The 24,356-nt window shown below is 38.4% G+C and overlaps 1 protein-coding gene across 1 annotated transcript in view; it reads left to right on the forward strand.

The window, feature by feature from the left end:
• The window catches only part of NBAS (NBAS subunit of NRZ tethering complex), a 347,509-nt gene that overhangs the window by 100,817 nt on the left and 222,336 nt on the right, over window positions 1-24,356 (forward strand). Inside the window, exons 22-29 of the mRNA XM_074947616.1 lie at window positions 7,846-7,929; window positions 9,846-9,999; window positions 13,230-13,415; window positions 14,820-14,993; window positions 19,142-19,275; window positions 20,334-20,396; window positions 21,889-22,011; window positions 23,425-23,527. Of these exons, the coding sequence (XP_074803717.1) occupies window positions 7,846-7,929; window positions 9,846-9,999; window positions 13,230-13,415; window positions 14,820-14,993; window positions 19,142-19,275; window positions 20,334-20,396; window positions 21,889-22,011; window positions 23,425-23,527 (1,021 nt within the window). The remainder of the gene's footprint in view (window positions 1-7,845; window positions 7,930-9,845; window positions 10,000-13,229; window positions 13,416-14,819; window positions 14,994-19,141; window positions 19,276-20,333; window positions 20,397-21,888; window positions 22,012-23,424; window positions 23,528-24,356) is intronic.

Raw genomic sequence — 24,356 nt, forward strand, 5'->3', positions numbered from 1 at the left:
GCTCCTTTTACATCTTCTGAAGTTTAATGCCATGCTAATGTATTACCACTGCATTACCCATAGGTTCACTCTTTTGAGCTATCATGCTGATTCTGTTCCATATCTGGAAGGATATCACATCACTTTGACAGGTCTTTTCTGTTACTTTAAATCTATGCCTTAGCATTTTGATTAAACTGAAAGAGGGTTTATTAGATGAGCCATCGTTAAACCATAAGGAAATTCATGGGGAGCTCCAGCTGGCAGCATATAGAGCAAAGTAAATTGTATTCAGTACTCTGGACTATAAAATAAGTTATTTTAATAAGCTGTCTGATGCCAAAATCAGTATCACCTCTTTCCCACAGCAGACCTTTTAGGGCTGAAATATGTTCTTATAGATGTTTTGATGTTTGTTAGAATTGTGCCATATATTACAATAGCTGGATGTTGCAATTGCTAATTGCGGTTGGTTGTCTGTGAAGAAAACTAAAATGGCCTGTTTGGATGAGGGCTGCTGCACTTGTGCAGAGGGATTAAAGGTTGACCCAGAAACTGATGAAATGTGGACAGAACTCTGCTTTTCAGTGTTAACCATTTTGTATAGGGGAAGAAATTTAAAGTCCGTAAAACAGATTTTAAATACAGTTAAAATGGAAGCTTAAAACAGATTCTCAGAGATTGAATGTAATGTACTGTGTGTGCATAAGTGTTTGGCGTATAGTCTTGCATCTGGCTCCTATATTGGATTTTTATGGGAACCTGCCTTAGCTCTGCACGTTTCTGAAATTGACTAGGTACTGATAAATACCATGTTGAGGACAACATAGCAGTAATAAAATATACTGGCTTTTTTTTTTTTTTTTCATTTTTGACCACTGTCTAAATTCTTAGGGACAGCCATATGTTGATTACATTTGTGCCTATTATAAGAAAATGTCAACCATTTTCCTTTTCTGATTAAATACTAGCTGGATGTCAGTTGATTTTTATTGTATAAATATTAAAGGGAATCAGGGTGGATTTGATTTAAATCATGATTTAAATCACTAGTCAGGAAGACTCGATTTATTCATGGTTTTCTACATAAAAGTGCATTCTTGTTGGTTGTTATAGCCTTAATACATACTCTTCACAACTCAGAGATAAATGTTGGTTTCATTTGTAGAAGGTACGCACTACACATTTTTAAACCGTGATTTATTTTGAAAACTTTTCAGATTAGTTTTACAGCTATATCAGAAAATGAACAATTGTTTGGTTATTTCATTTACCAAAGGTAATTGAAGCAGATATTTATGAAGTCATTGGGAGGTGAACTATCTCCAATTCAATAGGTTAATCATTAATATTTGGAGGATTTTCTTGCCATGCTGTATTAGGAGGAGAACATCACCAGACAGACATTTAAATTGTTTTATTTTACTAAAACAACAACGTTAAGTATTCTTGATTTTTTTCTTCAACAACAAACATAATATTTTAATAAAAAAGCATATGCCCCTCCCTTCTCACATTTATCTCCAGACTACTTCTCCTTGTTCAGATCTATTCCATCCTCAGCAATCTTCTATTCATTGAACTTTTTGAAACTTTGCACTTTTAGATTGACTCTGTGTACACAAATTTGCAGAGGGACAATAGAGTTGCAGTCTGTTATTTCTCACCTCTATATATTATTTATTTTATTTTAAACCATTTTTGCTGTTAACAAGCATGTTACCTCTGGAGACACAAATCCACAGTTTGAGAACTGAAAAACTGAACATCTCTGATGGTATCTTCTAGACTGAGCACTGAGTCCCTTTGGGTAGATAGAAAGATTAACCTAAATAATCTATAGAGAAGCCTGTGGAACCCCATAAGATTGAGTCCATGAACTATTGGAACTCATTTACAAAACTTTTCTTAAACATTACATGAATATATTTTCATGCTATAGAATTAGAATTTTTATCCCTATTCCATGATGAGATATCTTTGAGCTATAAGGTATCTTAATTAAAACTATCTTTAGATAGGTGTTTTTTCCTTCAAAAAGCATTTTATCAAAAAAATCTGATTTAAATAAAAAAAATCAGATTTTTTTTTTTAAATCCTTGATTTTTATCCACCCCGAAGGGAATAACTATCACACATGTTAGTGCTGAGTTGTCATAGTCCCTCGCAAGTGTCATAGAACCACTCGCTGGCTGACCCTAGTATGTGGGCTACCCTAGTGTGTGAGCCAAGTTCCTGTCAGCAGATTCTGCTCTTTACCAACAGCAGTGTGAAGGAGTGGTCACCACTGAGACATCATGGGAGCAGGGGAGGTCAAAACTTAATGAGGCCTTGTGAATGTGTGTGTCTTCTATGTAGTTTTATCCAGGGTGTGTGATACTATGTAGTCTAAGCCAGGGTAAAGCACACAAAATATGTGAGAGAGGCCCGTACGTGTGTGTTATCCATATATGGCCTGATTCAGTGCACACTGAAGTCAGTGGGAGTACCTTCATTAACTTTAGTGGACGTTGGTTCAGGCCTATAGAGAAAAGTCTGTATATAATAAAGGTGAATTGGTGAGAGAGGACCATTTCAATATCATGTATTCCTCTGTTAACATCCAACTCATTAGTAAGAACATAATAAAACATTTGAAAAAAACTGATTATAGAGACGTGTACAGAGTTTCTACTGCATTTGTCCCATGGTCATTACAACTACACCAGTTAAAACTTGACACGATCTTGTGGTGCTCCATTTGGGTCATTTTGAAAAGCTCTAATAATGCAGAGAGTAAAAAGTCTGGGTTCTCCAGAATTGGGAGAGAGGACATAGATAATCACATTAATGTTTATCCTTTTTTGGTGTGCAGGTAAAGGCTAGAGAGCTGGTGAGGTGATTGAATGAAGGGAAAGGGTTTCTTTCTGTCTGTAAACATACATATTTTTGTGTGTGAGTGAGAGATTCTTAAAGTGCTCCTTGCAAGAAAATTCTAGGCTGAGGCTGAAATTCCATATTTACTTACATAACCCAGGCTTGATATTTTTGTGGATAGCACCTCTTCTATTTCTATTTTTTTTTGTGGTGGAACTTTGTTGCCCAACTTCCTTTGACTTTGTTTCAATGGGTGTTGGACACCTAGATCCCATAAGCAATTTTGGAAATCCCCCACCCCCTTAGACTTGTTTTGCACTCATCTCTCTAGGAAATGTGTGTGTTCAGAATTGCAAAACAAGTCAGTCAAAACAGAAATTGCAAGATTTTTGGTACTCATTTTATAGTTTATTCACAAACATGCTTTAAAGAGGTCTCTTTATTGTCTGCTGTGGGAAAGAAAAAACAGGGATGGGGGAAGGTGGCCCTTTGGGACTTTGGCCACTCCAAATGGCACTAGGGTGGTGTATCTTTAGCAAGAATGAAGTTTTTTTTTTTTTTTGGTAGGCCATAGTGTTCAATACAGAGATGCAATGAGTTAATATGAAAAAGGGCTTTTGTCTGTTTTTAACCAGGCTCATAATATTATTTAAAGGTCAGCTTGTAAGTATGAACAATTGCAGCAGTCATTTCTGCATCATATGCTAAAGTTCTTCTTGGAGGCAATGCTGCTTTTCTATTCTTCATAGAATTAAGGAAGAAAAACAACAACAACACTGGTTGTTGTTCAACCAAGGAAAGAAAAGCCTGGCAAATCTGAACAGAGTGAAATACAGTTTCTGTCAGTGATCCCCTGAACTGTTATTATTACAGTTGAAATTACAGGCCATAGTGTGATGTTGGACAAGCTATTCCACATGGACTCCCTATCTGCACATTTCTTTTCAAGTGCCTAAAAATCAGAAAGTGTTGCTTTGCATGGCACATTAGTTTTTTAAAAAAACTTGACACATACCTAAGGGGGAAGAATGAATGAATGAAAGAAGAAACTTCCTGTACATGATGCAATTGTTCAGTATTTAATGGAGCATGCTCTGCTTTAAAATGCCCTGAATACCTGTTCCTCTTGTCAGCACTTTAAATTGTCCTACTTAATTTAGACAGCATGATTTTTTCCTTTCTTGGAGCAGTGTCAGTATGAATTTCTTGGTGCAGCAAGAACAAATCAAACACACTCTAATTTTTAAATGGAGGGGAAGGAAATATTTATTATAATTTTCAGTTGGAGAAGCCATGTGGTTTATAAGAGAGGAAAGATATGGGTCTTGGATGTGATGGTATCAGCCTTCTGAAAGGAAATGTGGAGTACAGTAATTCAGTGTCTTAGAGTATGTCTACGCTACCTGCTAGATCGGCGGGCAGCGATCGATCCAGTGGGGATTGATTTATCCCGTCTAGTCTAGACGCCATAAATTGACCCCCGAGCATTCTGCCATCGACTCCTGTACTCCACCGCCGCAAGAGTCAGACAGAGTCGACGGGGAGCGGCAGCAGTCGACTCACCGTAGTGAAGACACCGCAGTGAGTAGATCTAAGTACGCCGACTTCAGCTACGTTATTCACGTAGCTGAAGTTGCATAACTTAGATTGCTCCCCGCCCCAGTGTAGACCAGGGCTTAGATTGGGTGGGTGCTTGCATGTCCTTGTTAAAATATAAGAGAATTTTAACAGCTTTTTCCAGTGTATGTTGGAAGCTAATCTCTATTGAAAGTACTTGGAAAAAGGAGGCACATCATTCATACAGATGCAATAATATGATTGACATTAGGTTACTTAAGAAGAAATTTTGCAAGTTTTGAGAAATTTACTGCAAACCACTAATGCTATTGAAACGTTCAAGCTGAGATACCACACACTCAAGACAGAAAATTCCAAAAATTAAGGTTTGCTTTGTTAGCCATGTTTCATGGCAAATATATTTTACACCAATATTTGTCAACTTCGACGGACTGTTTTTATTAAAATTTGATAATGCTGACTTTAGATTGTTAGATCCCTCAATCTTAATGCTATGTTAAGAGCAGTATTTTTATATCCTTTCATTTATTTAATGGACTAAAATACCATTTCTGAGCTGTTCTGCTTCCAGAATGTGTCTCAGTTCCTCCCCACTCTGTAAGCACAGAGTGTTCAGAACTATTCAGAACTGAAGTCACCATGTTACAAAGACCCATCCCTGCTGGCTTTTAATTACCAATTTTAAATTATCCTAACCTATTAAAATGGCAAACAATTTAATTTAATGCGAGATCATCATAGCAAGCCACTTTTGAGGATTCAGTGATATTTCAATTACACAGGGGAAAAAATGAGTATATCTGTCACCCTTCTTCCGTTCATAGCTCAGACAGCTAAACAAACTTTCCTGAAAGTTACCACTTGAGCTGAGACCATATGTGGAAAATTTCTGAAGCAACTGAAGGTGGACGATTAGAATGTAGTTAAGTTTCAAACTTGGGACTGTAGTGAGAGCAATCTGCTCGAGTCTCGTTACTTAATCTAGGTTGTCTGTTTGTTGGGTGTTTAAATTGACAGTTACACAAAAAAGCATAAGTTATGCCTGCCCACTCAAAAAATGATGGTGAAAGGCCTCTGGTAGCATATCCATTGTTTGTCACAAGAGAGAGAAATGCTGTCTCCTGAATATAGATTTCTCTGCACTGGAACTCATGTTCATGGTGTGTGCAACATTATCTCATGTTGAATGTCTGCTTAACATGCTCAGTGTCTGCTGCTCTGTTCAGTTTCATTAAGAAATACAATTTTAAGAAGTTCAGCTCTATTAACTTATCTTGGCCTGTGATGAAGAATACAAGTTTTTCAAGTTGATGAATAGAAACAAGATTCTAACTGCTAACATTTTTTTGAGTTGATGTGGTCAAGGATATTAAACTCCTAGTTGAAAAGGCTTTTACCTTTAAACCATAACACAAGTTATAACAGTAAAAATGAGAAGTTTGTTTAGCATTAGGATTCTTGGAGACATCGAGTTAAAACACTGTGTAATTGTTAATGTGCCAGAAGCTGGGAGTGGGTGACGGGATGGATCGCTTGATGATTACCTGTTCTGTTCTGATGATTACCTTTGAGGCCACTGTCGGAAGACAGGATACTAGTCTAGATGGACCTTTAGTCTGACCCAGTGTGGCAGTTTTTATGTTCTTATTCAACCTATACTACAGCTTCCTGGCTGAGTTCTGAAACAAAATGTTTTCCCACTTTTTGTTATAGTTCCTTTCTCCTATACTAACCAGCACCAGCTGTTATGGCTAGCCTTATCCCTCCACCAATGAAGGAGGAGACACATTTCTGTCAGTCAGCTAGGCTAGAAGTTTGAGCACTAAAGTGAAGGAGAAGGAGCAGCCTTGTTTGGCATCACCATGGAGACTACTGTGTTTTTTTAAAAATACATAGTACTTCTCAGGATTTGATGTTTTAATTTAGGTGGAAGGTGATGCTCATTTTAAAGGTGGGGGAAATGGAAACATAGGGAAGTTGAGACTTACCTAAAGTTGCGCAGACTGGCATAGAACATAGGTCTTGACTCCACTTTCTGTGCTCTAATCATTAGAGCTGGTGCTTCCGCCTATATTTTCTTCCTCTTGACCTTTATGACCTGCAGATCCTTCCTTGACACTTTGTTGCTGATTTTTCCAATGAAGGGTCTAATTTTGGATAGTTATGATTGTCCTTGGTGCCACCAACAGTGTTGGAAGCATCACAGTGGGGAAGGAGGGACATGTGGCCATTTTGGAGACATGTGCCTGGGTGGTGAAAGTGAGTGAGGGTGTTCCACTTAGATAACACATGTAGTACTTATTGCTAAATGTGATAGTTAATTAAATTTTCAGGTCACTTTTCATCAGTTTATTTGCATTATGCTTTTAGAATTGATTTGTGCATCAGAACATATCATTTTGCTTTTTAAGCTACTGAGGAAAGGAGTCATAAATATGCATTGCTACTGTTGCTGTCCTTGAAGGGATGAGAAATTTATATTAGCCTTTAATTTGCAATAAAGAGGTCGTGCCTGTAAGGCTTGCATCAGTGTTATGGTATTGAATTATCAGGATCATGTTAAAATGAGTAAGGCATTGTTCGCTTTATTGCTCTAATTTGTTGAAAATTTAAAACCATGCCTATGTGCACAGTTTTCTCATCTCTTGTGCTTTGGTTTCTGTTCAGAATGGCTAAACAAAATTTTCCAGCTTTTTTTGGTGTTTAAACACTTAACAAATACTAGGAAGATGAAGGATAAAAAACATAACTAATTGTTTTTAGTCATAACTTTTGTTTTTCTTAATCTATATTATATACAGGAAATTCAAATTCCATTTTCAGATGATTCTCACTACAGCATTTAGGAAATATTCACTATGGATGTTTGTAGGCAGAAACCCATGTCTAACTTAAGTGAGAAAATCAATACAGCAGGGTATATTTTATCTGTGTTCAGTATAAGGATTTGTTTACAGGTCTGTAAAGATTCCTGTTCTTTTTTTTAAGCTAAAGATCCTGTCTCACTCTTTTTACTATTCATTTCAAGCTTCTGTGATATAAATGTTCTTGTTAAATATCCTTAGTGTGAAAGCAAAGGAAGCCCAGACCTATAATTTTGCTATTTGTTTTACAAATTAGAAAATTCTAAGATATTAAATTGTCAAAAATAACATGAGCAATATCTATTGTCCATGAAATAGCTCTCAAATATCCTGTAAGTAGCATACAGACTTTCCAAGTTAGGTGTGCAAAATTATTCTCATGCCTCTCTATGCCCAGTTTATGCAGCAGATACCTGTTAGCAGTTGATCCTGCCAATTGAATGGTAGCCCATAATATAGACTGAATCCAAATACTTTGCTGTACTATCTATTCAGTTAACAGAATGTTTTTGCCAATCCACATTTTTTCAAAATGTTTGTATAAAATTTCCATTGTGTTTTGTAATAGTTGTAGGCAGGATGTGTTGATGATTCTTCCCTGGAATGAACAGAAGCATCGGGAAGAGGACTGGTGTGAAAACCCACAGTGCAAGTAAGTATAGAGTGTGAGTGTGTGTGTGTGTGCGTTAAAAAGAACACTCTGAGAGGTTGCCAATGTAAGGTTGATGAAATTAATGACTAAAATATTTGTCTTTACTATTTATGCCTAAGTTGGTAGAAAATTAAAAGCTCATGTAACAAAAATATATTAAAAACAACACTATGTTAATGCGGTGTTAAACCTGACATTTTAATTACATAAAAGTAGAGAAACTATGAGTTCAGGGACTCATAACAATATTAGCTCTTCATCTTTGTGCACATTGATTTTTAATGGTATGTGTAACAGCCTCAGATGAGCTTCCCTTGCTGGAACCTCACCAGGCTGTTATGTTTGGAGCCACACACTGGGCCAGTGTCTGGATAGGCTTCAGTCAATCTTTTTGGCTCTGGCCTCTCTAGATCACTTACTGAGTGCTGATTCTCTGTCTGGTATCCCTTTTGGAAGTGGGACCTTGTGGCCTACCTGCCTCAAGACCAGTGTTAGGTCCCACCCACGATATCTCTATCTTTAGCATGCCTTTCTCAGAGTTCCACCGTAGTGGGCACCCTGGTTTATAATTAACCCCTTCAGGGACACGTGGTAGTTGAAGAAAATAGACTTTGTAAAAGGATTTCTAAAGCAATCACTCTTCACTTTAGACAGCCCAAGAGATATACTGATCCATGCGAAATAAGGAAACCTTTACAAAATTTCCTGTGTCACTTGCCTCACTACTCTTGAGCATTCTGAGGATTTGCATTCTGATTCTGGTCTCTTCTTCCTCTCTAAAATGGCTGCTAGAGAACGTTTGTTCTATAGCTTTCAAGTCCCCTCTGTCGGGGGACCCCTGATTGGATTCAAAACTCGTGTAAAGTGATCAGTCTCTTGCTTGGTGGTTAGCCAGTTGGAGTCCAGACTTGAAAAATTGGTAGCCAGCTCTTTGTCCAAGGATACTTCCATTTATATGGACAGTCATCAAGGTTTAATTACCCTCCGTTGTTAACTGTCTGCTGGGTGCAAGAATTTCTCCTAGGTGTTCCAGCTGAATATGGAGGCTGCAGGTTCAAAATGGTGCTCAGTGAGCAAAATGGAGTTTATAGTTTGATATGAATTCTGTTTGAAATCGTAAGTTGTACACAGACAGGTCTCCCAAATTGTTTTACAGTGTTTTTGACTTGTTTAAATTGCACCATTTCCTTAAGGCTGGGTGAACAAGTGTGGCATTTTGTATTGCTACATTTTATTCTATGTGATCATCATATAATGAAAACCAAAAACCTTATTATGCAGATATACAGGAGACTGCTATGGGAAGCTGAACTTTCTGTTGTGTGCAAATTGTGTCAGCATCATTGTTTTGTTTTTGTGGAGAGTGGGGGGAGTCCAGGGTGAATTCTTCCTGAGTAATGTCTCCTGGTTTTGTCATACAGCATCTTTATAGGGAGTAGTGATTATTTAAAAAATGGCTTTTTAATCAATGTATTTGCTCTGTTTGAAAGTTCTTACTCTTTACTTCTCAGTTTAGTACAAATGCTTATTACTACTACTGTTTAGTCCTGTTCAGAGCTTTGCATGAACACATTAGCTGTTGGTGTCAGGCCTTGGTGTCAGGTCTTGTCTATGCTACAGGGGAAATTCAATCTAAGCTACGCAATTTGAATTACGTTAATAGTGTAACTCAAATTAACATAGCTTATATCTACTTACATTATGCGATGTTGATGGAAAAGCTCTTCTTGTTCTGGTGGAGTACAGGAGTCGACGGGAGAGCTATCTGTGGTCGATTTAGTGGGTCTTCACTAGACGCACTAAATCGACCGCCGATGCATTGATCCCCACCTGTCCATCACCCGGTAAGTGTAGACAAGCCCTCAGTCTTAGTCCATCTGTATATACCTTTGTAACTTTTTGTCTGCTCTTCTCAGAATGATATTTGAACCAGTTCTTCAAGATGAAGATGAATTCTTGTATGAAGCACAACCTGAGTTATTAAAGTACAGAACTACTAAGCTTTCGATAGACCTGGTTTCTGACTGGTATTGGAATAGGGCACAGGAGATTGAAAACTATGCTATGCAGGTAAGAACAGCAGCCCAGAAATAGTAATTGTTGGCACAGATGCAAGCATTTTATTGCTTCTCGAAGCTAATTAAGCTGTGTCAAAAGTAGGCGATATCAAACCATCTGAACTGAGTATTGGTAGTGATAGCAGACACTGATGTAAAATGCTGGCCTATTGAGGTCATTAGGGCACTTGCCATGGAATTAATATGGATTCACAGATTTTTATTTTTCATATGTACACGTATAGGGAAAGAAAACTATTTTGCTGCCAAATAATAATTTTAGATGGCCCCAAATTACTCTCTCAATTTAGAGATTCAATTTAGAGTGTGTTTCCTGAATTCAAACCTGTTTAAGGTTTACTCAGGTGAGTTGTGATTGATTTATGGGGGTGAATGGAGGAATCTCGTAAATTTCCTTCAGCCTATCCGTTCCTGGGCTCTAGGAAATAGCCAAACTTTTCCAGCCGTGAAGAGCATTTTCCCTTCTGCTACATATTTTATGCTCATGTTATCTAAAGGAAGAAGTGTTGAATAGTGAGTGGCTTAAGCAGGAAACTCAGCTGTGATGTCAGGCCAGCTTGCTGTGTGAATTTGGGCAAGTCATACAACCTGTCTGTACCCTAGTTTCCCCACATCTTTAAAAAGTGTAAAGCACTTTGAGATCCTTGGATGAATGGTGCCATGATAATGGAAGGTGTTACTATTAATGTTATGACATGCTCTTTCCCTGACTGTAGTTTTGAGAATCCTCTGTGGAATGTCACAGATAATTGCAGTTCGCTTATGATTTAACAACATAGAGATGTTTAAAATACTCCTGTGTCTATTAATTAGTAATTTTAGGTACTTCCTTTTCCAGATCAACCTGAGCTCTTATTTCTTTATATTACTGTGTTAATTGATCCTCCCAGTTTCATAGATGCTTCATAAAATGCTTAATCTTTTCAGATACCCTCATTGTAGACCCTTTCTTTTAATGACTAAAATAACAGTAAAAGATAACGTTTCTAGTTGCCTACTGAATTAAAATCCTTAACTAATAAAAAGATTCATCTCCTCTTGCATTTTAAAAAAAGATATAGGGAATATTTTTTTTTTTTTGCCCAGAAAAACCCATTTACTTGCAGTCATCTGCCTTTTAGTAACATTTCATCTGCCTGTATATCCATCACATTTTGATATCATATGTAGAGTATTTGTACTAATAAATCTCCCATATCTTTTAATCTCACACCCTCATTTCTAAACACCTCCTTTCAGTATTCAAAAGTTATTTGACTGTACCTTTTTATTAGCCTTTTCACCACTCTTATCTAAGATGTTTCCTAGCTGCTGTGCTTGTGAGGAGTAAGCTAGTTAGCAGAGATGAGGCGCAAATATTTTGTTTCTATGTCATAATCTTTCCACTAGTTGCAAGTGCTGGCTTGTCCTCATTTTGCTTATCCATGTCAGGCAGCTGAAGTCTTGCTGCCTTGGAACTCTGTCCATTCAGCAGGAGATGGCTTCTGCAAGACGTGGGGCGAAATTATGGTAGTTTGATTTGTAGCTTGTTTGGGAATCCTGTAGTTCTTCCATTTCATTTCCCTGCCTGCTCCTCCACTCCTTCCCCTGCCCAACCCCCAAAAAACTGGCCAACAATATACGTGCTGTCTCAAACAATAGCAAAGCCAGGAAATGTGAATCCTATTAAGGCAAAAAGGTTTTCCTTTATGAAGCTTCTCTCCCAGCTTCTGCAGACTGTGTAGCCTGCTCACAGCCTACTGAACAATGACTGACTGAAAGGGATTCATTCTCTCAGGCTGGATTGAGCCTCCCACTGCTATGGGGCACTGCAAGAGCACTGCTATGCTATGCAGATACTTGTCAAAGCAGACAACTGTCAGTTGCAAATGAAATCACTCCCTATTCAAGGATTTCTCTGGGGTCAGTGCAAAAGGGCAAGATCTAGGAAGAGTGTGGGTGTTTTAATGTGTTTTAAATGGGTTGTCATTAACTTGGGGAAACAACTGGTATTCTTTCTGCCTTGCGGGAGGAGTCACTTCAGTTTAGTGGGCATCACTTTTATGATTGATCCCTACCCCCCACCTTTTCTCAGGTGTGGATTAAAGGCTAGCCTCTCCTATCCTAACTCTTCAAAGGCAGAGCAGACTCTTACTCAGATGGGTCAATGGCTCCCTTTAAAAGGTTTGTGTTGGGGATGAGATGAGGCTGAAATCTAAGGAAAAACAGAAAAGCTAAAAATCGTTCCAGCTGTCATCCATCTTCTAAGTTCCTCTTCGATAAGGAGGGAAAATTGCCCGAGTTACATCTCGGGCGGGGGGGTGGGGGGGGGGAACAGAACCTGACATTTTGGAAATGTATTTTGCATTTTGATAGGAAGTGCAGGGCAGTAATCACATTTTAGGTCATAAAGCCTATAAAGAAGAAAAGGAAAGGGAAGTATATACCACCAAAAGGTTAATCATAAGCTGCTGTATTACTGCACACATAGTTTTAAGATTTTGTAAGGTCCATGCCAGAGCTGGCTGACTAAAATCCAAGAAGCTAAATAAACAGCTTTTTTAGTTCTGTAAGATTAATGACCCCCAACACTTCCCTAGCTCAAATATCTAATATGGATACAGTTGTGGCATCCCTACCCCAGGACATGGTAGTTCCCTTGGAGTGTTGTCTTTCGAAAGATTATAGGACAGGAAGATACAAAGTACCCACCACAAGGATTCTGAAGCATTAGCAGTAGCTGTGAAAGCTTCTTTAGCAACCACATGCTTTGTCCAGGCAGCAGTGTCCTGATGCAGTGACCTAAAAAATACAGACCAATTAAACAGGGAATATTTTTTCTCTATTTTAAAGAAAATGTCCCTAGTTATACCTTTTAAGTGTGATTCCTGTAGTCTCTGAACTTGCTAGTAAGAGCAATGACATCTAATTCAGTGACCATCACACTACTCTGGCTCAAACCCTGGATTGCTGAGACTAATCCAGTCCTTTGTAAGTATGTGTGGGAAAGGACAGGGAACTCTCACTTCCAAACCCTTCAGTAACACAAAAGAGATTTCAAACAGCCACAGACAAAGATGACAGCATTGTTTTTAACCCCTCATCTGGATCTTTAGTGACTACTCCTACCTGGAAAAAATTATTGGAACAACAATATTTGAGAGACCAGTTAGAATTAGTTCAGATATTGATTACCAAAAAGAAACAATCAGGTAACAACATAATTTTTTTTCTTATTTTCAGGTGGACTGTGCTCTGTCCCTGGTTCGACTTGGCATGGAGAGGAACATTCCTGGTCTTCAGGTGCTTTGTGATAACCTGGTTACTCTGGAGATGCTGATTTATGAGACTGGATGTGATCTAACCCTAACCTTGAAAGATCTGCTGGAGATGAAAGATAGTGAAAAACTAAGACTGTTAATGATGAACGTACGTATTTTTGAAAATGCATTAGGTAGATTGAGCCTAAATAATGTCCATGCTTATATAGACTCCTTGCATGTGTAACGTAACAATGTTCTTCAGCCAGAGGTGTTTCCCTATCACATTTCCATTTATTATCCATCCATATCCCAAACAGCATTGGCACTAGATTTGTTTCTTTTTTAATAGTATGGAAATGGTATTTTTGGAAAACAGCAGAACCAGTTTTGCTCATTTTAAAAATAAAATGAAAACAACCCCACTCTTACCCCAACTTTTCAGCAGAGACTAAGCCTGAATAATTTCAGGCTGTGCAAGCCATGATTTACTGAAAACGGGAATAAGATGGAAATGCCGTAAGTATCACTGTTGCTACTGCACAAGTTATAAGAGCACTTTTTTTAAAGATGGTTTTTGATGTTTATAAGCATTAGCAGAAAACCCCCAGCTCATTTCTGTGCAGCAGATAAACTCATCTGAAATCTTCTCTGGTTCTTCAGTCCTCTTCTTCTTGTGCAATATCCATCTTTTTTATACAATTTGTATTGTAGGAGGAAACTGATAGTGACTCCAATACGTAGTTTTCCTAACATTTGCCATTACAAAAAGATTCTTGTGATTTTCTTTTTTCTTTTGAAACACCTCCAGTGTGTACAGCAGGCCTTTGAAATTCAGCAGGGGGAATGTCCTTGGGTGAGAGAAGTGCCTTTTCTTTGTCCCGTGAAATTCTGTTCAAGTTTTGCTGAGACATACACTGTTGAAAATCACTACAGCGGACCCTCGCTGAAGCACGCATTGGTATAGTGCGGATTCGCATATAGCGCTGTTGCGGTGATGGATCCCAAATTTAAATATTTAAATTGGGATCCATGTTAAAGTGGCCCCCGCCATAACGCGATCCCCGCCTTAACGTACCGCGCATGGATCCCAAACCCCGCGTTCTAGCGAGGGTCCGGTGTATTTATTTTCTCTTGCTTGCATTCCTTGGGGAACTTTTGGTAGCCTGCCAAAATAACTTAATATGAATATGGTAAGGCTGGGCTCATGCCACCACCAAAGCAGCAGTGGCATGGGACATTGCAGTGGGAATGCCTGGTAGTGACCATGTCAGCTGACGAATGGGAAAGCTGGGCTTTTCTGTAAGACTCCCTTAGACTCAATAGCCCATCCCTCCCATCTTGGATGACAGTCTTCTCCTGCCAGTTAATTTAATTAATTCTGTAGTTAAAGTGGTAGGAGTCTTGCTGCAAGCTCAGGGTTCAAACGGTGCTGATCATGCATGATGAGGGCAGTTTATTACTGTTACACATAATATAATTGTTTTTACATTTTTTCATTTAAAAATAAAAAAGGAACCAGCTTTTATCATTCTGTTTTCATTTGTTTTGTTTAACTTCTTACACTTTCTAGTCTTCTGATGAAAGATATGTGAAGAACGTTTATCAGTGGATGGTCCCATTTCTACATCGCTGTGAAAATCAGTCCCCTGGTCTTGCAAACACACTTTTTAGGGAGTATTTAGTTAGCTTAGCAAAGGAAGACCTGAAATTCCCTCTGAAGATCTTTCAAAATTCAAAACCAGATGTAAGTACAGATTCATAGTTGTTTTATTTATTGCCTTATTTGAAAACTATAATTTATTTTGCAGAACTGGATTCAGAGGTAAGGTTTGTTTGTTTCCTGATCAGTTTTGGAGGTTGAGCCTGTCCTTTTTTTCCTTTTTAATGAACATTTGTCATGCGGATATGAAAATAATGTTCCCTAAACAAGGTTAAAACAGAATTTCTAATGCATGGTTAAACCATAGTTCTTGATCAGGATATCAAAAGATATGTTAATCATTAATCACTAGCAGAAATACCCAGTAGAGTAGAAATTAGTAGGGATTCTTCTGAATGTCATTTTTTTGGTAATGCATTGAACTTCATTTTCTGAACATGGCTAAATATTCTGTTTGTTTGAAGCCTCTTAAAATATTTTCTGAGTACTTCTGTCTGGTGCCTTTTCCTGAAGAATTTTACCAGCTTTCATTTTTTTGCCGCTAAAAGTGGTGGTAAGAATTATTTATTGGCCTCATTAATGAGGGGAAAAAAGCAGTGATGTTGATCACTGCAGATAAAAATGCTGAAATTTATATTTCAGTAAGTTGCTACTATTCTCATAAGAAAGTAGAAGGACCACAAGAGAACTTTAAGAAAATAAACTGTATCCCTTTCTATTCATCTTTGCATCCATTATTTAAACTACCTTTTCCCAGTAGCTAGATCAAAATGTGTGTAGTTAGATATTTTAAATTTACATTCACCCACAGCCCTCGTCAGTTCATATAAAGTTCATTTATTTGTGTAATTATTTATTTAGAGTTCTAAAACCTACATAGCAGAAAGGTCCAGCTTAAATCCTGAGCTTCCTGTCCTGTGTTTTAAGTGCACAATCAATAACCACACCAACACACCCGCTTCCTGCATAGGCACACTCTGGCTGCCAAGGTAAGTTCTACCCCCCTACCTCTCCTCGTAGGGTAGAGAAGGACACCTCTACTGCTTCTGAAAATAGAGATGGACTCTCCCTGCTTCTTCTGGAAGGGGAGAAGACCCCCTGCTGCCCCTACTTGAAATGAATGTTGGGGCATAAGTCCACAGGGGATAAAACCAAGGGAGTCCAATGTGCCTCAGGGCCCACGTTGCCTTAATCAGGACCTGATTCAAAGTAAACTAATGAAAGAAATATTTAGAGTGAATAAATCACTAAATATCTACAGGGCAACAGAACTATGCATAATAAACAGCAAGGTTTTATAAATCTTGTTAAACATGCCTGATAGCTTTTTCCCGACAGTAATAGATTTGGATTCTAGTAAAATACTAAATACTGTATTTCATGAAACCTTAATTGGAACATTGACAGTGCCTTGGATTGACGTTGTCTTGACTGTGGATTGACCTTTGGCTAAAAATGGAAAGCAAGAGCCAGTGAAAGATAGCAGTGTGTTAAGTTCGAGTTGGAAGCCACCAGTATTGTTTCTTGAAACAGTGATATGTGACATCTTCATTAATGATATAGAAGATGGAAGAAATAGCAAATTAATATAATTGCCATGATACGAAAGTCAATACAGCTAATTTTCACATTCAGATACAGATTTTAAATTGCTTCTGATGGATGTAGTCCCATATGAATGAGACTAATATTTGAGTTACTTTAAATCTGATCCAAAAACTTGGTACTCTGGTGATTCAATTTATAGTTTACAATGTAATATTTCAAAAGATGAAACTGCAGCCAAGTTCATGTCCCAATCCTTAACTGTTATATGATTGGTGTTTCATTTGCACAGCAATAACCTCTTTACTCAAAAGAGGGCGTCAACAGTCACTTCTTACATCTCACAAAAATGATATTTAGAGAAAAGTTCTGCAGATGAATTAACTCTGCATTTAGGAGCAAATCAAAATTGCAAGTGAAATTGTATTTCATATGCTGGCCTAATAAACACAAGTTTTGGCCCTCTCTCCCCCAACTGATGATTTATCTAATTACCTACTTTTGAAGTGTGGTTCTACTCTGGAAAAGTGTTGCTAAAAATGATGACTTCTTACTCAGGAGGTCTGCTCCTTGTGTCTCTTCAGGCATATCTTATTGTTTAAGATACAGCTAATTTTTTACCACTTGTCAGTGTCTGCTCGGCAGAGTTAGAAGTGAGAGAGCTAGATGATGTTCCCCCTTGTACATCATCAATGGAAGTGTTTACTCATTTCCACTTGCTTACTTCCACACAGCCTCACTAGAGCTATTGGGTTTGCACAATTCAAGTGAGGGCAGAATTTGGCCTGCAGGAACTTTTGTTATGGGTGATGGTACATGAGAAAGGAAAGAACTAAGGGATAGGGGACTTTGAAAACCTTTTCAGTGTTGACTGACTCTACTCCTATGGAAGTCAGTGGTAGTTTTACCATTGACTTCAAGAGGAACAGGATTAGGCTGACACCGAGTATTTTTAAAAAAATTTAACCCTAAATGCTTAATATTTTATCTATTGTGGTGGAAGCACATTCAGTACAATTGTCACCTCTGCCAAGTTATGACTATTCCAATAAAATGATATCAAGAATTTCTCACTACTACATAGTCATCCACTGTGATAGGCTTATGAGCCATCACTTTCTGAGTAACATTTCCCCACTATCTCTCTCCTTCCTCAGGGTCAAGTAGAAGGACTTAAATTCCCACATAAGTTGTCCTATATAGATAGGTCCATGGAATCAATGGGTAACGGGAAGTAGAAGAACTGCATGTCTTATAAACCTTTTTTTTTGGGTGTTGACTGTGCTGAAAACTTTCTCAAATTCTCCCACCACTGCTCTATCAAAAAATGGAGCTGTACCACCGATAGTTTGTAAGTAATTACATCCTTACTGAACGACACACTATTGCAAAAGAACTTATTTTTCCCATAATACACCCTTGTATTCATAGGCGCCGACTCCATGGGTGCTCCAGGGTTGGAGCACCCACCGGCAGCCAAGCTCCCCGCCCCCACTCCACAGCTCAGCTCACCTCCCCCTCCCTTGAGCGTGCCACGTCCCTGCTTTTCCTCCCAGCACTTGCTGCCATGAAACAGCTAGGAGGCAGGGAGGGAGAAGCGGTAATGCGGTGCGCTCAGGGGAAGAGGCAGGGCTGGAGCGGGGATTTGGGTAGGAGTCCAATAGGGGCAGGGAGGGGGTGGAGTTGGGGCGGGGACTTTGGGGAAGGGGTTGGAATGGGGGCGGGGCAGAGGTGGAATCGGGGTGGGGCCAGGAGGGTTTGAGCATCCACTGGCGCCAGGAGAAGTTGGCACCTATGCTTGTATTTCTCTTCTCCATATCACATCCTGCATTTACAGTAGTGTGAGATCGGGTGTAGATTGGCATCCACTGTTAATGATCTGAGCAGTGCAAGTTGACATGATGGTAAAAACACTGGCAGTTGATCTACATTGAAGGTACCCGCAAATCGTGGCCCCGATACAGAGAAAAATAACACCAGACATTGTTACTGCGGGAGGGAGTGCTTTTGCAACCGTGAATAACTGGTCTTTCTACAAGCATGGAAACTTTTAACGGGTTTTTCAGTAAAATATAAAATACTCTGGCAATATAAGGCTGCACTTCAGCTATTGTATTTGCAGCTATATGAATTATTGCAGTGTATCGATCCAGTTTCAGATACAGTTTGAGATTCCTGAATCATAAATTGATATAATTATTAGAAGCACCTCATTTTCCTGATGCATGCAGTAGTGGGTTCTATGGTGGATGGGCTGTACTCAATAACTGCAGCATTTTAGTGTGTATTGATGCTGTTAATGTGCAAATGAAGTAAATTCCTTTGATGTGTGTAAGTAATGGTTTCAAGCATCTAACGTATTTTTTAATAATTTGCTCCTTTTAAAATATTTGCTTTTTCAAAATTAAATAGGATTCAGTTGCAAGTATCTTCCTCTTTCAGACAGGTTAAGTACACAGAGGATACTGATTAGCTTTTGTTGCATTTTCTGTAATTACAAAAGATATTTCACAGAGAATTATTAAAGATCCAGAGAGCCTCTAATTAAAAAGAAATGACTAAATTCGTTTTATAGTTGTACTTGCACTAGTTAAGATTGTATTGACAGTAACACTGGAATATGAAAAAACTGACTGTAAATGGAAAAATGTTCCAACATACAGCAAAATATATTCTGTTTTTGATAGTGTCAGCAAAAAATAATTCCTGATCAGGACCAACTGATGAGTATGGCACTGGAATGTATCTATAGTTGTGAACGAGATGACCAGCTCTCCTTTTGTTACGATATTTTGGAATGCCTTCCACAAAGAGGATATGGGTGAGCATATGTATGTGGTTATCTGCAGCTGTTTTAGAATACAATAAATATAGTTCTGAATTTTCTAAAATATTTCCTGAGATGACATTCATTTTTCCTGGAGAAATAATTAAAATAAATTAAAAGCTAGAGTATGTAATGTAATTGGTGTAATACCTTTATGAAATGAACTGTTTGAATCTATACTTCATATATGTTAAAAAAAATTGTTTAACAAACTATCTAAATCGAAAGGTCAAAATCAGGCCATCCAGGCCATGCCCACTCCTCAGGCCTTTGTGTCAAGCAGAGGTGGGAGGGTCCCTGAGCTCGAGCTGCAGCCCAAGCCCAGATATCTATACTGCAATTAAATAGACCCTCAGCTGCAGCCATGCAAGCTCAAGTCAGCTGGCACAGGCCAGTTATGGGTGTCTAACTATAGCGTAGACAAAATCTCGGAGTACATTTCCCAGACCTGAAGAAGAGGTCTGTGTAAGCTCAAAAGCTTGTCTTTTTCACCAATAGAAGTTGGTCCAATAAAAGATATTACCTCGCCCACCTTGTCTCTCTAATAACACGGCTATATACAACATTGATGCTCATAAGCATTCATGCCAGCACGAGACAGGCCCTCCTACAGAGAAACTGCTCTGTGACAAACAACATTTCTGGAGAAAATGGATGAAAGACTAACAGGAGAAGCCCTAGACTACCTACTATTCTTCTGGGTCCATTGCCAATCTCCCAATCTCCACACTTGGGAAGGTCACACTTGGAAAAGTGGAGGTGGATGGACGGGAGGGAGTTCAAAGGGAGGGTGTCAGGTAAGAAGTGAGCCTGTATTTCGAGGGGTGAGTTCAATGTTGTCTAGTATTACCCACAAGTTCTTGGCCTTCCTTCTACCAGAAGCCAACAGTTTTAATCCTTCTTTTGAAAGTTGCAGCATCCTCTGGGTTTTGAAAGGTTCCAGAAAGAATATTCAGCTTTTTGGTGTTTATTTCCGTGTTGATAATATGTTATACCAGCAATAACTGGATCGTGCATTCAGCAGTGTTTTTTTATTTTTAAAACCTTCACAGCCCGGAAACAGACTTAACTAAAACTCTTCATGACAAGGTAGATGAACTGGAACAAATTCTGAGGTAAAAACCATTTATCATATCAACAGTTCATTGTGTTTTATTGGAGGACTAGTACAAGAATGTACAGGTTACCATGGCATAGGATTATAGGTCATATCCAAACCCTTCACTACAAATCGAGAGAAAATACTTTCTGAATGTTGAGTTCTTCTACAATATTTGGGTTGTAACTTTCTTCCTGCAAAACATATTCCTACTGCCCCAAATCAAATATCAAAGCTAGTATTGCAAAGGATGAGAATGGAGTGCTGAACCGCTCCTCTAACTGTGGAACGGCAGTCAGAGTATCTATAATGTGGACAAAAGGGTTTAGGCCAAATCTGAGCCTCTAAGCCAGTGGGCCCCAAACTTTTCACCTAGCACTCCCCATTAGCTCTGTCTGCGCTGCCCCCACCTCTTGGAACTGGGGCCAGGAGCAGGGCCACGGCTCTTGGGGAGGGAGGGGGACACGGACAGGGGTAAGGGGGCTGAGGCTGGGGCCATAACGGGGCAAGAATGGTGCCTTGGCTGTGAGAGGGATCCCTGGGCGTGGGATCAGTAGCCACACCCGGAAGCGGAGCCCTGGGCCAGTATGGAGCCGAGTGGCAAACCCTTTCTGTCCTCCATGGGGGCTGGCCTGGGCCCCAGCCGTGCCCACCCCGAATGTTCTAGGGGGCACACCCCACAGATTGAGGACCTCTCCTCTAAGCCAAGTTTCAAATGTCTTGAGTATTTATAGGAAGAGAAGCATAACAAAAATGACTTGAAGAGGTTAGTCTAAGAAGGGAAGTAATGAGCAGGGTTTTTTCGGTTTCCAATGATATTGTTGTAATGTCAGCTCCCTGTAGCTTAGCAAAAGTTTGTATGTTCTGATAATCAAATTTTATAATGCTTGTAATTATATTGTAATGTTGTAATGTTATATTGTAATGCTTGTAATGTTGTATAAAATTCAAGAACTTGCTGAAAATATTGCTGTTAGCTGCCAGTGTGGTATATTTACTGAAAGTATTCTTTGTTTGAAGGAGGGACAATACTCATGTGGTGATGGCACTAGTTTGGGATTTGGGAGATGTGAGTTCAATTTCTGGCTCTGCCATAGACTTTATTTATGACTTTGGCAAAGTTACGTACTCTCTCAATCTCAGTTCAGCTCCTCATCTGCAAGGTCCCTACTAATATTTCCTTCCTCCCACCTTCTGTCTGACTTGTCTGTTGAGGTTGTAAGATCTTTGGGGGAGAGACTCTCACTGTATGTGTCTGTGCAGTGCTTTGCACAATAGAACTCTCATCTTGTTTGAAGCCTCTAGGTCGTTGTTTCTCAACGACCGGTCCGTGGACTCGTGCCAGTCCCTGAGAGCTCCCTGACAGTTTAGGAAGGCAGCAAACCCTGGATCCAGGTATCAAAAAGGTTGAGAAACACTGCTTTAGGCAATATTATGATACAAATAATGATGATCTAATCCAGGACAAAATGACAAGATGCTAAATGATTTGTACTGTATATTTATAGTGTATCAGAAATTTTGGAGAAGCATGGACTTCAGAAACCTGTGTCATTTGTAAAAGATACGCAGAACAGCCCAGAGCAAGCAGAGAAGCTTATGATTAGGCTGACCAGGCACACAGGACGCAAGTGAGTATTGACACTGTTGGTCAGCTTAGAATATCCATGTTCAGAGAATGTGCATTTTCACCATCGGAATATGCATCCGATGAAGTGAGCTGTAGCTCACGAAAGCTTATGCTCAAATAAATTGGTTAGTCTCTAAGGTGCCACAAGTACTCATTTTCACCTTTATACACCAATGTGATGGTACTTTTGTCTCTCAGCTTTAACACAATATTCATAAAACAAACTTGTTAACGTGAAATTGAACATTGACTATAAGCGCTTCACTGCTTTTTGTTGTTGTTAAAAATACTACCTCTTCCTAGAATTGTTGCAGACTGATTTCAGTATGGTTGTGTTTTGTTCAGTTAAGCAAGCTTAAAGGCATATTGGCAGAGAAAATATTTCCAGTCATGTATATACTTTAAAAATGAACAATAAAACTAATGTCCTGGAAATAAAATCCTTTAAAACTAATTCTGTTTTACAGAAGGTGCAGAATTTATGAAATAGCATCTTTCAGATTTTTTTTTGGCTTCACATGGTTTTCTTATGAGCTTTTTTATTCAGTAATTTTAATTCAGGTATTTAGCAATAATTGAATCTGCTGTTTCTTCTTTTAGTGATTTTTTTTTTAATTTGGAAAAAAACTCTTATTTTTCATATTCTGTCTTACTGTAGCTGAGTTATTGTACATCCTTCATTGAGAACAGAGAAATCAGATTGCTGAAGCCTTGATTAAAAGCAGCATTTTTTTGTGTTGTAATTACTCCTTCTCTTGCTAAGAAAAGCTCTATCAGCCCTTATTGGTAGTGTATAGCTGGTGCATGTTGAAAGCCCTCTTAAGAGTTTTTAAATAGTTTGGAAAGGTCAAATCAGTGTTCCTCCTAAAGTAAGAAGGTGCCGTAGAAGAAAAGTACCTTGACTCTTGGATGTCCATGTCTTACTACCTTACCTATTAGGGTCAGGTGCTCAGTTAAATAATTTAATATCAAGAATATAGAGAAAATGCTAACATGAGTGTTAATTCACAATCAAAAAGCAGTCGGGCAGATAGTGAACCAATAGACAGCTTAGTAGAATCCTGCCTTCTAAATCTTCTCACCAAATTAAAATAAAATTTAAATAAAAATAATAATGCCTTCTCCATGGGTTGCAGGTAATGTATGTCAGGCTTTTTGGTAGCGTACATTAAATTTACTGCAGAGTTGATGTCTCAGAGTTATGATTACCCAACTTTTTTGGGTGCTGTTAGAAATAGCTCAACAAATAGCTCATCACCGGAGGATTTTGGGAATGCTTACTTAAAAAAAAAAAAATTGTGGTATGTCGGGTCACATGATGAATTCTAGCATCATCTCCCTTTGTTCTTTCTTCAGCTAACATCCCATTAAGGGGGACAATAAATATTGATTTTTTTTTTTGCTATTTATTTAGGCAGCCACCAGTCAATGAGATGCACTGGAAAGGGTTACTGCAGGATATGTTGGGTATGCAGCAGAATGTCTACACATGCTTAGAGCCTGACAGTTGCTATGAGGTGATTTCTACCCACTCCTCTATTTTTATTCTACAAACCGATATCAGAATAAATCGTCTCAGTTTGTACTGCTGTTCTCATTTGTGTTACCGGGATTGACATGAGTAAATCTTCACATGCTGTACTGAAATATTACCCACTGGCTATCTGTGAACTCTACCATTGAAACTAATGTAGTTAAAGTTTCTGTTAGGGAATTCCTTGGATACAGTTCATCAACAGTCCATGTAGTCTCCTGTCAGTCCCTCAGCATGAGGTTATTTTTATTTAAATCAAAAGACTAAAGTTACTTGAGGAACATAAGAATTATAAGATCTATAGTTTTTGATTCATAGATATCTTAATAAATAGAAGTTTAGGCAAGTGATTACTAATAAAAGTAATTTAAAGATAAATTATATTTTCGTTAAATGTTACATTTTAATTAAACATGAACTTTGTGTTCAGCCAAGCATTTTAATGTCACCCACAGTACCTACAGGACTGTGTATAAATATTTTCCTGTTTGATTTAAAGTGAAACGTGAAATCCAATTTCGGCAGAAAATAATCTGCATATGTTATTATGCTGAAGTTGAATTTATTTTGATATGTGCTGTTTATTTGCATATTTACTTTAATACACTACAGTTCAGCATTTAGATTACACTATGCATAGGCTTACTTATCTTGACATTTTGACATCTTTTGAAAGTTTTATATTATTGTAAGTTTTTTTTCATTACAGTTTACAGAATTAATTGCATATAGCTGCCAGTCTCTCTTGCTCTTGGGAGACGTTCTGAAAGCAAATTTGAACTGTTTTGAAGGAATTAAAGAAAAAAAGCATA

Source organism: Natator depressus, chromosome 3, assembly GCF_965152275.1.
Source record: "Natator depressus isolate rNatDep1 chromosome 3, rNatDep2.hap1, whole genome shotgun sequence".
Lineage (NCBI taxonomy): Eukaryota > Metazoa > Chordata > Testudines > Cheloniidae > Natator > Natator depressus.